This window comes from Syngnathus acus, chromosome 21 (genome assembly GCF_901709675.1).
Source record: "Syngnathus acus chromosome 21, fSynAcu1.2, whole genome shotgun sequence".
Classification (NCBI taxonomy): domain Eukaryota; kingdom Metazoa; phylum Chordata; class Actinopteri; order Syngnathiformes; family Syngnathidae; genus Syngnathus; species Syngnathus acus.
Window position 1 is genome coordinate 6,589,245 of NC_051105.1, and position 15,012 is coordinate 6,604,256.

General features: G+C 41.7%; 2 protein-coding genes across 6 annotated transcripts; one reads left to right on the top strand and one right to left on the bottom strand.

The window, feature by feature from the left end:
* Window positions 1–4,489: 4,489 nt before the first annotated feature.
* Window positions 4,490–9,824, bottom strand: si:ch211-214p13.9 (cell surface glycoprotein CD200 receptor 1-A). Of its 3 annotated transcripts, XM_037240156.1 has the most exons (7): window positions 9,727–9,824; window positions 8,565–8,647; window positions 5,833–6,150; window positions 5,464–5,730; window positions 5,212–5,311; window positions 5,040–5,100; window positions 4,490–4,930 (listed from the first exon to the last, which is right to left on the bottom strand). In XM_037240156.1, exons 3-7 carry the CDS (start codon window positions 6,095–6,097, stop codon window positions 4,859–4,861), a joined length of 765 nt encoding a protein of 254 aa, XP_037096051.1. In that variant the 5' UTR covers window positions 6,098–6,150; window positions 8,565–8,647; window positions 9,727–9,824; the 3' UTR covers window positions 4,490–4,858. The 3 variants fall into 3 exon arrangements, with proteins under 3 accessions (XP_037096051.1, XP_037096050.1, XP_037096049.1); XM_037240155.1 differs by lacking the exons at window positions 8,565–8,647; window positions 9,727–9,824 and adding an exon at window positions 7,044–7,268 and having other exon boundaries at window positions 5,212–5,278; XM_037240154.1 differs by lacking the exons at window positions 8,565–8,647; window positions 9,727–9,824 and adding an exon at window positions 7,044–7,263.
* On the top strand, window positions 8,788–14,178 carry cfap91 (cilia and flagella associated protein 91). Of its 3 annotated transcripts, none has more exons than XM_037240115.1 (18): window positions 8,788–8,856; window positions 9,047–9,172; window positions 9,273–9,343; window positions 9,680–9,828; window positions 9,913–9,996; window positions 10,092–10,145; window positions 10,215–10,390; window positions 10,475–10,652; window positions 10,811–10,968; window positions 11,056–11,220; window positions 11,301–11,428; window positions 11,501–11,590; window positions 11,670–11,741; window positions 11,824–11,970; window positions 12,524–12,745; window positions 12,808–12,956; window positions 13,057–13,148; window positions 13,309–14,178. In XM_037240115.1, exons 2-18 carry the CDS (start codon window positions 9,091–9,093, stop codon window positions 13,980–13,982), a joined length of 2,691 nt encoding a protein of 896 aa, XP_037096010.1. In that variant the 5' UTR covers window positions 8,788–8,856; window positions 9,047–9,090; the 3' UTR covers window positions 13,983–14,178. The 3 variants fall into 3 exon arrangements, with proteins under 3 accessions (XP_037096010.1, XP_037096011.1, XP_037096009.1); XM_037240116.1 differs by having other exon boundaries at window positions 8,805–9,172; window positions 13,309–13,709; window positions 13,944–14,178; XM_037240114.1 differs by having other exon boundaries at window positions 8,805–9,172.
* The last annotated feature ends 834 nt before the right edge of the window (window positions 14,179–15,012 follow it).

Consider the following 15,012-nt stretch of genomic DNA (forward strand, 5'->3'; position numbering starts at 1 on the left):
CATGCTTTGTCCTTACTTATCCTTTGTGCTCAAACAAATACTAATGAGGATGAATGGAGACAATATGTGTTGTAATTGGTTCATGTTGTATAACGTGCCCCCACTTACACAGAAAGCTTTGTCTTCTGAGACAGGCGAAAAGACGTTGAAACAGGTCTGTGGGTTTTAACAGCTCCCTCTGGTGGATAGATTAGATAGGTAGTATGTATAGCAGGGGTGCCCAAACTTTTCCAACTCGCGAGCTACTTTTGAAATGACCAAGTCACAAAGATCTACTCACAGAAAAATTACATTATATATATATATATATATATCCAAAATGAAAAACCATGTCACGAGTGTAGCAGAGTTAATGCAGATGACTTTGAGTTAAACAAGTCTCTAGTCGCCGCGAGCTGCTCCATTAAATGATATAGGGTACGTATATTCGACACAACATAAGTGAGTGTTCCATAGTGTAATGGTTAGTGCTCTGGACTCTCACCCCAGCGACCTGAGTTCAATTCCCGCTTGGACTAAAAAATTTAAAATTATCATGGAAAAATTTGCAATTTAGGGTTAGGGCTTCACTTTCAGTGAAGCTTTGATTATGATTTTTCCCTAATGAAGTGGCCTGTTATTAGGAACACCAGAAAATGATGGTGTACTTAATAGAGTGTCCAAGTGACGTCACAGATCAAACAGCCAATCAGAAAGTGGGGGTGAGGGCGGGTGTGGCACTTTTCACTTAAACCAGGGGTGCCGACCTCCAGTCCTCGAAGGGCTGCGTTCCAACATGTTTTCCAAGTGATCCTCGTTAAGCGCACCTGCGTGAAAAGTTTTAGCTCCTTTCACGTTCTGCAGGAGCTAAAAGTTTTCACGCAGGTGCACTTAACGAGGGAATCTTGGAAAACATGTTGGAATGCGGCCCCGAGGACTAGAGCTTGACACCTGTGACCTTTGACCATGATATTTCCCTAATAAAGTGGCCTGTTATTAGGTACACTTGAAAATGGCGGTGTACCTAATGGAGTGTCCGTGCGATTCCCTCGTTTAGTGCACCTGCGTGAAAAGTTTTAGCTCCTGCAGAACGTGAAAATGACCAAAACTTTTCACGCAGGTGCACTTAACGAGGGACTCTTGGAAAACATGTTGGAATGCGGCCCCGAGGACTAGAGCTTGACACCTGTGACCTTTGACCATGATATTTCCCTAATAAAGTGGCCTGTTATTAGGTACACTTGAAAATGGCGGTGTACCTAATGGAGTGTCCGTGTGATTCCCTCGTTAAGTGCACCTGAGTGAAAAGTTTTAGCTCCTGCAGAACGTGAAAATGACCAAAACTTTTCACGCAGGTGCACTTAACGAGGGACTCTTGGAAAACATGTTGGAATGCGGCCCCGAGGACTAGAGCTTGACACCTGTGACCTTTGACCATGATATTTCCCTAATAAAGTGGCCTGTTATTAGGTACACTTGAAAATGGCGGTGTACCTAATGGAGTGTCCGTGTGATTCCCTCGTTAAGTGCACCTGCGTGAAAAGTTTTAGCTCCTGCAGAACGTGAAAATGACCAAAACTTTTCACGCAGGTGCACTTAACGAGGGACTCTTGGAAAACATGTTGGAATGCGGCCCCGAGGACTAGAGCTTGACACCTGTGACCTTTGACCATGATATTTCCCTAATAAAGTGGCCTGTTATTAGGTACACTTGAAAATGGTGGTGTACCTAATAGAGTGTCCGAGTGACGTCACAGGTCAAACAGCCAATCAGAAAGTGGGGGTGAGGGCGGGTGTGGCACTTTTCACTTTCATTTAAGCTTTGACCATGATTTTTCCCTAATGAAGTGGCCTGTGATTAGGAACACCTGAAAATGGAGGTGTACCTAATAGTGTGTCCGAGTGACGTCACAGATCAAACAGCCAATCAGAAAGTGGGGGTGAGGGCGGGTGTGGCACTTTTCACTTTCCGTGAAGCTTTGACCATGATTTTTTATTATTTGATTTATAAAAAAAATAAAAAAAAGATGTGTGGGGGGGGTCTGCGCCTGCAGACATTAAAGGTGATAATGAAACATAACGACGACCATACTATAGCGCACATGCAGACGCGAGGAGCGTAGAATTCAAATAACCTTTCGATTTTATTCCATCAGTATGGTGAAGAATTGAACAGCAAACGCATCCAAAATAAAAAAACATGGCACGAGTGTAGCAGAGTTGATGCTGATGACTTTGAGTTCAACAAATCTCTGGTCTATTCGCTTGAGCTGCTCCATTAAAGTATATAGGGTACGTATCTTTAATGCAATTCAAGCGAGGGATCCATAGTGTAGTGGTTAGTGCTCCGGACTCTCACCCCCACTCGAGTTCAAATCTCGGTGGGGCCAAAAAATATTTTGTCATGGAAAAATTGGCAACACAACCCTAGCCCTAGCCCTAACTCCAGCAGGGCCAAAAAATATTTTGTCATGGAAAAATTGGCAACACAACCCTAACCCTAGCCCTAACTCCAGCACGAACCCTAGCTCTAGCCCCAACCCTAACCCCAACCCTAGCACTAACCCTAACCCCAACCCTAGCACTAACCCTAACCCCAACCCTAACCCCAACCCTAACCCTAGCTCTAACCTTAACCCAATCCTAACCCTAGCTCTAACACTAGCCCTAACCCCAACCCTAGCTCTAACCCTAGCTCTAACCCTAACCCCAACCCAAAACCTAACCCTAGCTCTAACCTTAACCCAATCCTAACCCTAGCTCTAACCCTAGCCCTAACCCCAACCCTAACCCTAACCCTAGCTCTAACCCTAACCCCAACCCAAAACCTAACCCTAGCTCTAACCCTAACCCAAAACCTAACCCTAGCTCCACCCCTAACCCTAAACCTGTGTTGCAAATTTTTCCATGATAAAATATTTTTCAGTCCCACCGGGATTTGAACTCGGGTCGCTAGGGTGAGAGTCCAAAGCACCAACCACTACACTAAGCAAACCTCGCTTGAGTTGCATGGAAGATACGTATCCTATATAGGTTAATGGCTCAAGCGACCAGTAGAACTCAAAGTCATCAGCATTAACTCGTGACATGGTTTTCATTTTGGATGCGTTTGCGGTTCAATTCTTCACCATACTGATGGAATAAGATCGAGAGGTTATTTGAATTCTACGCTCCTCACGTCTGCATGTGCGCTATAGTATGGTCGGCGTTATGTTTTATTATCATCTTTAATGTCTGCAGGCGCAAAGCATTAAATGTCGGTAATGACGCTGTAGGGCGACGTTGTAAATGTATATCTTTTATGCAGTTTTGACCTTTTTGTTAACATGCACATTACATTTGAGGTCATTATTTATTCCTGAATACTATAAATAGTTTCAGATTGAAAGTGACAACCAAATTGGCTAAAATGGTCTGGAGCCACTTTTTCTTTCTTCTGATAAGCACTTATATACGTGTTAAAAAAAACAACAACTCCATGCTCTCTTCTCTGTTAGAACTTGCTTACCTTAAAGCAGGGGTCACCAACTCCGGTCCTCAAGGGCGCCAATCCAGCCTGTTTTAGGTGCAGCCCTACAACAACACACTTGATTCAAATAATCAGGATCGCTATCAGCCTTAATAGAGCTTGCTGATGAGCTGATCATTTGAATCAGGTGTGTTGTTGTAGGGCTGCACCTAAAACAGGCTGGATTGGCGCCCTTGAGGACCGGAGTTGGTGACCCCTGCCTTAAAGCATCCAAACATCGCATGACAGCTGATGCTGAGCTCCCATCAGGCAATGGTAACATGCAAATCACTCACTCACTGACTCGTTCACTCATAGATCCGTTCTGTTGGTGAACCGGAAATGCAATTCACGAATCGTTCGTAAACGGGAAGTTACGTCATTTTCTTCTTCGTTTTGTTATACGGCGAGGTGGCACCAGCTTCAATGCGCATTACCGACACCTACTGGTTGAAGTCATATGAACTGAAAAAAGAACGAATCACTTTAGGAAATTATTCGTTCACTCTCGTTCACTGAAAAGGTTCGTTCTTTTGAACGAATCGTTCACTCACAAGCCTGACAGCTGATGCTGAGCTCCCATCAGGCAATGGTAAAATTATAAATCTTATTTTGACTTCAATACATTTTGATTTAATCAAATAGTTTTCCTTATATTAATGCACAGAGCATGTTCAAACTGTATGTACAAATAGATTTTTTTAGAAAGAGGTCTTGTTTTTTTAAGAACCGTTATGCCTTCCATGGGACAGTATTTTATATTAGCCACGATGGTGTCGCTTGGAGATGGGAGTGATTCTTTTAGGTGGTATTTCATGTAAAAACGTTGGGTCACCACCAATGTTTGATAATTATGTTATGTATTGTAGAATGAATAACTGTTTAATAATATAACAAGAAATACTAGAAAATAATGGTGCTGGTTTACTTCATGTGATGACTGGTGAACAGCTACACTTCTGGCAGTTGAGTTGATTTTAAAAGAAAAAGAGAGAAGAAAAAAAAAAGTAACGTTTTTTAATAACAACACTGTGGTGATAACACTCATTGAAAAAAGAACACGTCACATTTCTGCAGTGCATGTCATGTTGCAGAAATATATTTAAAGATATGGTATATAGATACAATATGTATTTTACTTCCAATTAATGTTCTCAAGCAACCTGAAGTATATGTAAACATACATTTAAGACACATACTTAAGGTACACGGCGCATAGGTCAAACATAATTGTGTCCAGTGTATTCTTGATGTATGGTGTAACTTTCTCTCAGCGGTTTTCCCCAAGTTTAGTTAACATAGCACAAGAGTAGTGGACTTCATGCACTGACTAGTCAAGTGGTGCAAGTACTGCTTATTTTTTTTTGCACATCATGAGTTATAGATGGAGTTGACACGTTGAACATAGCTGGCATAAGGCTCCACTTCCTCTACTCCCTCAATCTGAAACAAAAAACAGCATACAGACAAAGTGCGGTGTCATTATCGAAAAACAAAATTGTGCTGGGAAACAGAAAAGAAACTAAACCTTAACAGAAAGATTTAAAAACACCTCAGGTTTGTGTATAACGGGCTCAGGTTTGGCTGCCGAGCGGTCTGTGATCAAGTAATTTCTGAGAAAGGAAACGAAACTGTTTAGTAGTTAAAGAATAATTTAGATACAAAAATAAAATAAAATAATACAATATTCCAGAATTTAAATGAAGTAGATTCTAAATTCTCACCTGAGCATGATTAGCTTTTTGTATATAAAGAATAAAAGTGCAGTTAGGACCATCAAGATTGACACAACTATGAGAAGGCACACAACAGTATCAAGAAGACCTGAGTGGTAAATGAGAAAGTAGTTTATTAGTACCCATTAACTTTCTGATGTACAAGCTTATCACAGTCTGATTGTTTTGTGTCCTCAAGCTTCTTAGATGGTGTTCACTCATTGACTCATCTTTGTTTGGCAGAACTTAAAATTCACAAACCTTTTCGGTGCCTTGGTACCAACGTCTTCTCTGCTTCCCAGTATGGATGCTTGATGACGCATGTCGCGTTTGTCGGGCCCTCAGGTAATTTCAGGCGACTTTCTACAGAGAACAATCCACCGGAACGCCACTGCGTCACCACGGCTGACTCGTTTTCGGCATGGCGCCACGTGACATCGGCGGCCGGCTTTCCTCCCTCCGCTGCGCAGACGGCCACCATGCTGTTGTTGTCCCTCAGCTCTAACCAGGAGGAGATACTGGGAGGAACTGGGAAAAAAGAATTGATAGATGCTGCAGTGATAGCTACTTTTTAAATTTTGTTTTTTTCAACATGCAAAGTTGCCCAATGTGAAAATTTGCTTGTCACACCTGTAATGGACACGCTGACGTTACAGGTGTGGATTCCTCCAGCAAAAGGCATTTCGTACATGTATATGCCCACGTCGCGCTCAGAGAAGTTGGGGATGTGCAGGTAGGACCAAGACTCCGAGATGCCGTGCAGGGACTTGCCGTCAGTGCAGGTGTCTAATAAACCCTCAGACTTTTGCCAGCCCACCTGACACTGCTTGTTTCCAACCAGGCCCACTCTCCAGATGATGTACGTAATCTCCTTCGACATCAAGTCCTTCGACATGTTGCTGCAGTTCAGCTTGACCTCACTCCCCACATTGAAATATAAGTGGGTCACTGTAAAAAAAAAAAAAAAAAGATTATTGTTATCTTGGCCAAACTTGTGCTTGAGCAAATTTACCTAATGTTTGGGCAAGTGGAAAGAATGACTTCAATCCTGTACAGAGCTAACTGGTTCGGAAAAAAAAAGGTCAAGCATCGTTCAGCTTTTTCAACGGAACATCTTACTTTGCCCACGTCTCCTTCACTCTTCTTTCTGTTAGCTGTAAACATTATGACTCATAACTGCACTCTTATCTTCACCAACCGAAGCCATCTATTTGTGGTGCGCTCATACACTACTAAACTAAATGCAGTAAATTAATTCCTCTCCAACCTTGTAAAAGTATATGAAATTAAAGTCTCAATAAATAATTGAAATTAGTCAATTATATATCTGGTATACAAATTAAAAGAGAAACTATAAAACTTATATTATGAAAGTATTATTTGAAAAACAAAACTAACAAAAACTATAAACCATATAATTATAAAAATAAACACCAAAGTACAAAATAATAAAATCGATGAAAAACAATATAAAATACTAAACTCTGAATAAATAATGAGCAAGGAAATAAAACGAATTAGAAAAACACTAAATATTTGAAATGAATAAGAATGAAAATAGGAATAAAATACATACTGTACAACAAAATAAACAATGAATGGTCCAAAAGTGTCATAATTAAAAAATAATACTAATGATCTTTAGGCAGTTATAAACTATGAAGTTACAAAACGAAATTTTTATTAGCTATAAAAACAATATAAAATGCTAAAAGTAAAAAAAAAAAGTCTTATGAAATTATTAACTACCTGGCTGCCGATCAATGATGACCATTATGGCTGTTTATGTAAAGGTAGATGAAGGTAGACACTGGTACCCATATTGCAGCTACATTACAGACCTGAGTCCTGAGTCCATGCTTGGCACAGCAATGACAACAAGAGAATGACAGCAGAAACCCCAATTGGCTCCTTCATCTTCAGCTATCCACACGGCTTTAAATCATCTTTTCAAGACCGAACCAGCTACTAGTTAAAGAGTGTTGCATCTCTAATCCACAGAACACATTTACAAGAAAACTGTGGTCAACAATACATCCCTCCCTTCTTCTTCCTCCTCCTCCTCCTCCACAAGCATCATCATGTGATCATCACAGGAAGTTGATTGCTGCTCTCTACAGAAAATTGTACTTTTTATCTTTACTCGGGTTGCTGCGTTAGCATTTCAGATGTTAGAAGTTGATCAGTTCTTACTGACCCGGCTGTTGGTAAAATTAAAATCTTTTGTAATCTTATGTCCTGTTTATTAATCTGGGTTCATGTCCTGGAATTAACATTATGAGTCAGCATGACTTTTAAATATAACCCTTTATTTACAATTCCAACAACTGAACAACTACATTCCAATTACATTGGTTGAATCATTATAAATTGATGGTGGTGGTTTATAAAGACAAAAATCGTATTAACTGTCATGCTTTTTATACTATCTGTCGATCTGAAACTTGTAGTACAAGCACGACATATAAAGTCACACTAACACAAAGTGATGAAACCACTTGTTAAGTATGAACTTTTTATAAACTGTTTCATCACTTGGGACATATGAATCATAACTCGGTTCATTACATATTTTCTATGGAAAATTAATCAGAGCCAGACATGTAGGCTGTTTTTTTGTCAAGAAGTGAGAGAAGGGCGTTGCAAAATAATTTTCATGACAGCTATTAATAACTAAACGCATCTACTTTTTTTCTATGGTCTTGTTTGAATCAAGAAGTGGGAGAAGGGCACTGGAAAATAATTTTCATGACAGCCATGAATGACTAAATGCAACTACTTTCTTTCTATGATGTGTTGAGATTCAATATTAACCCCACATCTTAATTTTGAGGCCGCAGAGCTTCAGCTGACTGTGAGGAGCTGGCATGTTTTGCAAGAAATCACAGCTTTGTGTTTGCTTAAGTCAGCGTAGTTTCCCTTAGGCCAAAAATAAAACGGAGGTTAACTGTTTGTGATACATTTGACTTTGGGGAAGACAAGAGGGGAAAAAAACACAATCATTATGCAACATTGACACACTTAGGATGAGAGAGATAAAGACAAGCTTGACATCCTGTTTACGTCAAAATCAACTCGAGGGTCATGGAATATGTTTTGGTTGATAACACTACACAAAACACTATTGCCTTGATGTATTTCTCAGTATCAGTTATTTTCTCCAAATCTAAAACCTCTGACACTTATTGTATTTGTGTATTTTGAGATTTTTTTCTTTACTAAACTACGTTTTTGTGACAGGAAAAAAAAAGGCAAAGCAAATGCTCCGGCAATTGCCAAAAAATGTTCAAACGCTTGAATTATTCAATTGAGTTGGGGTTTTATCTTATAGAAGTATTTAACAAGCAAGAAACGTTTCTTACCTGAATGTTCGGCCTTTGGCCAAGAGCATCTTGGGAGTTGTAGTTGACCCTTCCTCTTTGACGTTCTCTGTCATAACAGCTTTCTTAAAAACAAAACAAAGACACATTTTCCAACATGAATGACTTATAAGACATATTTTATGTCACTTTGATACTGAAGTTTCCAACTTGTCACTCGAACCTATTTTTGTTTGTCTCAAGTTTACAGTTTCCATGGTAACACAGCGAGGATACGAAACACGTTGCTAGCCATCTTAGGATACACCGTGCACTCTTTTTCTTACACGACAAAGTAAGGCAGCCATGCGTCAAAAAAATAGTTCTACATCATAGAACAACACATTCAAATATTTACATGCAGTATGCTCGTCTAAATATACATTTTGTCAACGCTGATGACGTCATAGAGAACGCATACAAGAAGCGTCTACTGCTTAATACATTACTTCTCATTGAGACTTCACTAGCTTTATTTCTTCCAGGCACCGGTTGCGATTTTTTGTGTGGATAAAAATCAATATTAAAAATGTCAACTGTCACTCGTACCATTCCCAAGCCGACCGACTCAAGAGTTTCCAAACGGGAGCGTGAATATGACTATTTGTATGGTAAGTCTTTTACGTTTATTTAGCGAGCCAGCTCGTAGGACGAGCTATTGTTTTGGAGGAAATATTGGCAGTTGTAATAAATGTCACTTTTGTTCTGCAGAGCCTGTATACTTCGTTTCTTCCGAGATCGACCATGTCAGGACCAGTTTTAAGACATTCAAGCCGCCAATTGTAAGAAACTTTAATTTAAAAAAAATACATCTACCACTCAATTAAACTCCTCCACAATGTAGTATACGGTACTGTATACAAATGTACAGTGGTATATTCCTTAAAAAATGCTCAGTTTAAAATTAAAATGCCAAAAAGGTATGGATGTAACAGTAAACAATTAAACCACCTTTTGCAAACCACAACAAAAAGCATTTCAAACTATTTTATAAAGTGACTTATCAATGATAAATTATCATGTTAAAATATTAAAGTTATGCTAAAATGACAGACCTCATAATATGAAATCTAGCCATCATAGGTGAATAGATTTATTCTATATTTATTGCTTTGCAGAGAAAATTGCCCGGGTTTGAAAACATGTTCAACAATGAGAAGGTCACCTTTCGTCTGGACCCCTCCTTTGAGCCATCGCCACATTCTATGGACCGTCGCTGGCGTGGCAACGCAGAACAACGACAGCAGGCCCTCCAGCAACTGGCTGGGTAACACAAAAACACATACACAAATTTGCATGTTGTATTTTACCATTGAAGTTTGGTGTTACTCATGACTGTCTTTGTTGACAGATTTATTCCTACTATTCAGCCAATGATGAAAAAAAGAGAAACGTTTCAACCAAGTGGACCTGATCGCTGGAAATATTTTAAAAGGTTTGAACTTGGCTCCCTTTGCAACTCCAAACACTCACTGGCCATTTCAGAAAGTCACAAAGATAATGGTACGACTCTGTTGGGGGTTTTTTCAGCTCACTTCCATTTGTGCAACTGACTCCCTTGGATGTGAATCGAGATAGTTATCAGTAAGTTTGACATTCACCATTATTTTTTTAATTTGATGGATGTTTAAAAATCGTTTTCATCTTCATCAGAGAGGAGTTAGAAGCAGCTGGCAGACAGGCTGAGGAATCTCCCACCCACTTGAATGTGGCAGTGCAGACAGACTACAGGGAGAGCGAAGCACAGACAGACCCGTACACCCCGGATTATTTGCTACGTGCCGGGACCACCCCTCCGGAGCTGCTGGCGCTGGCTTCTTTCACCTGGGGTACATACACACACACACGAGCCACTCTTGAGATCATAATATATAGCCCAGTGTACTCAGTAAGAGCACACACTTTACCGTCAGAGCGAGGCCTGCCTGCGAGTATTGAAGAAGTGGAAATGATCGAGCGGGCGCGAGCCAGACGGGTGTGGGAAGCTCGACTTCCTACATTCAATGACCCGAATCTTCTGCGTAAACGGAGGCGGATGATGGAGGAAATGGAAGCAAAAGAGTGGGCCTTCAGAGAAGGAAAAATACAGAAGTAAATTACTGGTTTCAATGGCTTATTTGTTCACATATTTATATAGAGGCTATGTTTTGTTTATATTTAGTCTTTTTTAATAATAGTTTAACAAAATAACTTTTTTTTTTAATAAGATGGCAGTAGCCATGTCGGACTCAGCACAATGTCGTCTGCAGGCTGCAGGACGCTCGTCTGACCATACTGGCGGAAATGCTGCAGCATAAAGACGAACCCCAGTTGACCTTGACCAAAGATCGACTCAACAATATCTACTCCAAGCTGCTCAAGGAGAAGGAAAGCAAGCTCCACAAAGTGGACAAGCAGCACATGAGATGTGAGACTGAGCGTTGCTTCGGTAGAACGAGTGAGAATCAAACCCATCGATAACTTTTGAACATAAAAAAAAAATATGGCTATGCAGCAATGAGGAAGCTGGAGACAAAGCGGAGGAACATGGAGGAGAACATCAAACAGCTCGGTACTTGTAAAGACTACACGGTGTACTCATCGCTGACGTGTGCCTCACGAGTATGCGGCAACAACTTCAAAAAAACTGCAAATCACGAACGCCTAGAGACATACGAAGGTGCGTATTGAAACTGTTTGAATGATTTTTTAGCTGATATTTGAAATGATTAAGATCCAAGTTTGAACTGTCATTACCAGGCTTGCTGAATCGAATGAATAGACCCAGTGAGGCGCTTCTCAAGCTGCACAAGAAACAATCCAAACCCAAACTCAACACGAGCAAACCCCCTGATAGCAAAAGCAGCATTCTGATGGACAAATACAAGGTTATCAAAAAATATATATACATACCTATATGTGCCACCACATCTCATTGATTATCATCCATATTCGTGTAGAACCTCAGAGAGGAGATGGCCAAATATCTCATCAAGAAGGAAAAGCCTGCTCCTCGTCCTGTCACCCCCACCGTGGAGGAACCTCCGGAGGTCAGGTCTCTTCTCTGACATACTTACATTAAAACGTGATCATTTTGTCTCACCTCTTAATTGTCATTTTGCTCTCCAGGGGGAGGAGGAGAAGGAGCTGGCAGTCATCCATTTGCAGAAACTCCTGAGGGGAAGAAGCATCCAAACGGAGGTGTTTGTTTGCATGTGCCTACACATGGCGGCTTCATCCTCTCGCTGCCGTGCTCAGCACTTGTATGTGTGCCACCGTGCAGATATTCACCAGCAAAGAAAACCACTTGGACCTCATCAAGGAGCTGAGGACGGCACATGCCCTGCGAGCAGAGGAGCAGCAGATGCAGAAGGCTGACAAAGAGATGGTCATGGCTCTCAAAGAAGAGAGAGAGAAACTGCAACTTGAGGTATTATATTGTTCCTTTTAAATCATTGTTTAATACACAAGTCGTGCTTTGACACCATCTCGTGGCATCTAGTGCTAGCGACCTATATTGAAGTGAGGAGAGGAGCTTCTTTTGGAAAAGTATATCTCAGGGAGTCTGCAAATCCCCACCAAAAATGCGTCAGAAAACGCTGATAATATGGAAATCGAAAAGTGGGGGAAAAAAAATAGGACATAGTCAATTCTCTGGTCTGACACTTGGAAGTTCCCTCTAGCTCCACCACTGCAAGGAACTATGTTGAAGTGAGGGGAGGAGGAGTTTCTACTAGAAAAGTAGTGCCATGGTGCCATCTAGCAATGGCTTAGTACCAAGAACTGTTGAACTGAGGTTGAAGCGCTTATATAAGTAGTGCTTTGGTGCTTTCCTGTGGCATTTTAGTGCTGAAAATCTAATTGATTATTTTTGAGGGTTTCCATTTTTGTCTCAACCATTAAATTTTTAGGCTGTAGCTCTCTATACTTGACTCCAGCCAGTTTACTAATTCTACCTGCAATCGTTTCTCTTTCCCTGGCAGAAGTCACGCGAGGAGGCTCATCACGCTGCCGCCGTAGGTGGCCAGCTGGAGTACGTGTTCGATACTCTGTCCAAGGAGCTGATCCGTCTGCAGGAGGAGCGCCGCATCCACGCTTTCACACTGCTGGCCGAGCGGGAGCGACTGCGGCGAGAGGCGGAGGAGAGCGGCCGGAGGCAGGCGGAGGAACGCCGCCGCAGGGAGGACGACCAGATCTTCAGAGAGGTACGTCGGCTGGATCGAGTCCTGCTAAAACAGATTGCGTCACGAGTGTGCGTGTGGGGTAGGTGGTGAAGGTCCACCAAGAGACAGTGGACTTGTACTTTGAGGACATCATCCTTGACACCATGGAGATCACGGCAGACCAGCAGGCCCGAGAGGAGATCCGCCGGGTGGCCAAGGAGGTCAACAACATCGCCTACGCCATCGAGGAGAGGTGATGGACCCTTACCAACTTGTCTGGAAAAATGTGTTTGCAAAAAAAAAAAGAAATCTGCACGATTGATTCTGTGTTGTTGGTTTTTTTGCGCAAGCAGCCGCAACAATCTTCAGTCAGAGGAGATCGTGTCCGAGTTGGTCTACGGCTTCCTCATTCCTGAGATGGAGAAGATCACAGTCAGGCAGAGAGGTTAGTTGCCATCCCTGAGAATATTGCCAGACATTGCTAAGCAATCAAACAACACAAGTTAGTATGTACAGGGGCATCTTAATAAAGCGGAATGTGGTACAGAAGTTCATTTTGGTAGTTTATAATGCAAGATTCTAATCTTGGTTCTCCGCTCTCTTAGTGCACGAGAGACAGCGCAGACACCTGTTGGCCGTGCGCAGCATCGTGGAGGGCAACGCCATGCCGCAGATCGTGGCCAGCACCATGGGCACCCCGCAGGTGACCCGCCCCTCTGACGTGGCCGCCCAACAGGTCCTGGTCGACATGCTTGTCGACACGCCGGGTCCGGATGACACACCGGGACCGGACGACACACCGGGACCGGATGACACGGCAGACCTGGACGACACACCGGGCCCGGATGATACGGCAGACCTGGACGACACACCGGGCCCGGATGATACGGCAGACCTGGACGACACACCGGGCCCGGATGATACGGCAGACCTGGACGGCACACCGGGCCTGGATGACGCACCAGGATCGGACGACACACTGGGCCCGGATGACACGGCAGACCTGGACGACACACCGGGCCCGGATGATACGGCAGACCTGGACGGCACACCGGGCCTGGATGACGCACCAGGACCGGACGACACACCGGGCCCGGATGACACGGCAGACCTGGACGAAACAGCGGACCCAGACAACACACCGGGACCGGACGACACCCCGGCCCCAGACGACACGTCAGCCATAGACGACACACCAGCCACAGACGACACGCTGGCGCCGGCCGACACTCCGGTCCAGGACGACATTTCAGCCCCGGATCACAGCAGTGCTGAATAATCATGTAATTGTAAAGTCACATCAAAAGTAAAGTCAAACATTTTACCCACAAATCATACAATACTCCCCAAATGCTTTCAGGATGAACATTATAAACTTACTAATCCAAGTATGATGCAATGTATTTAGCTTTAGTTGCCTAACTTTACTTTAACTGTAACCAAATCAAGAAAATGAGCTGTGGAAAAAAAAAAAAGTCTTGCCGTGACTTACCACATTGTCGTTAGTTTCGTTTTCTGGGTAAATCGCTGTGTTCCACTAGCACCACTTTGTTTGAGTGCCTTCATAGACAATCAAAATGAGTCATGTTATGTTCAATGTTTGAAATAAAAGAGAGTTACAAATGGAGTAAAGTAATACGAGTAGTACAGGATGTGTACACAGCTGCAACTATAAAATAAAACAATGGACAAAAATGTTTTGCTTCTTTTTTTATTGCTTTAATAAACACTGCAGCAGTTTTTTATGGTCTGAGTGGACCCTTTTTATTTTGTTTATTCTGTATAGTGTGAAAGGAATAGTTAAAAGTATAATCACCACAAATCAATATAAACAACAACCACCTAACCAACTACAGATGTAGTTTTTTTTTTTTTTAATTCTGAGTATTTCATCAATTTATTTAAAAAATGTTACCACTTTTTAAGAATTTTTTTCAAATATACCCTGAAACTTTTATTTCCAATTATGTAAGGTTATGTTTCAAATACTGCTTCGTTTTAAACGGTATTGTATAATTTGTGTGTTTAAATGAAAAGTCACACTTAAATTCTAAACATTCAATTAATTGGTTAATGATGTAGGACAATAAATTATTTTCAATATATTCATTGTATTTTCTTTTTTTTTTTTTTTTTTTTTTTTTTAAAGCAGATTTTGTCAGCAAAATAAGGACAAAAGACAAAGTTTTTTCTTTTCCAGGCTATCCTACTCTTTATTTAATGCAAATTACAGTACCAGGGGAACTATTCCTCAGAGCACGCAGAGGGAATATTTACAGAGGCGCACATTTAGCATAACTTCACAGAAC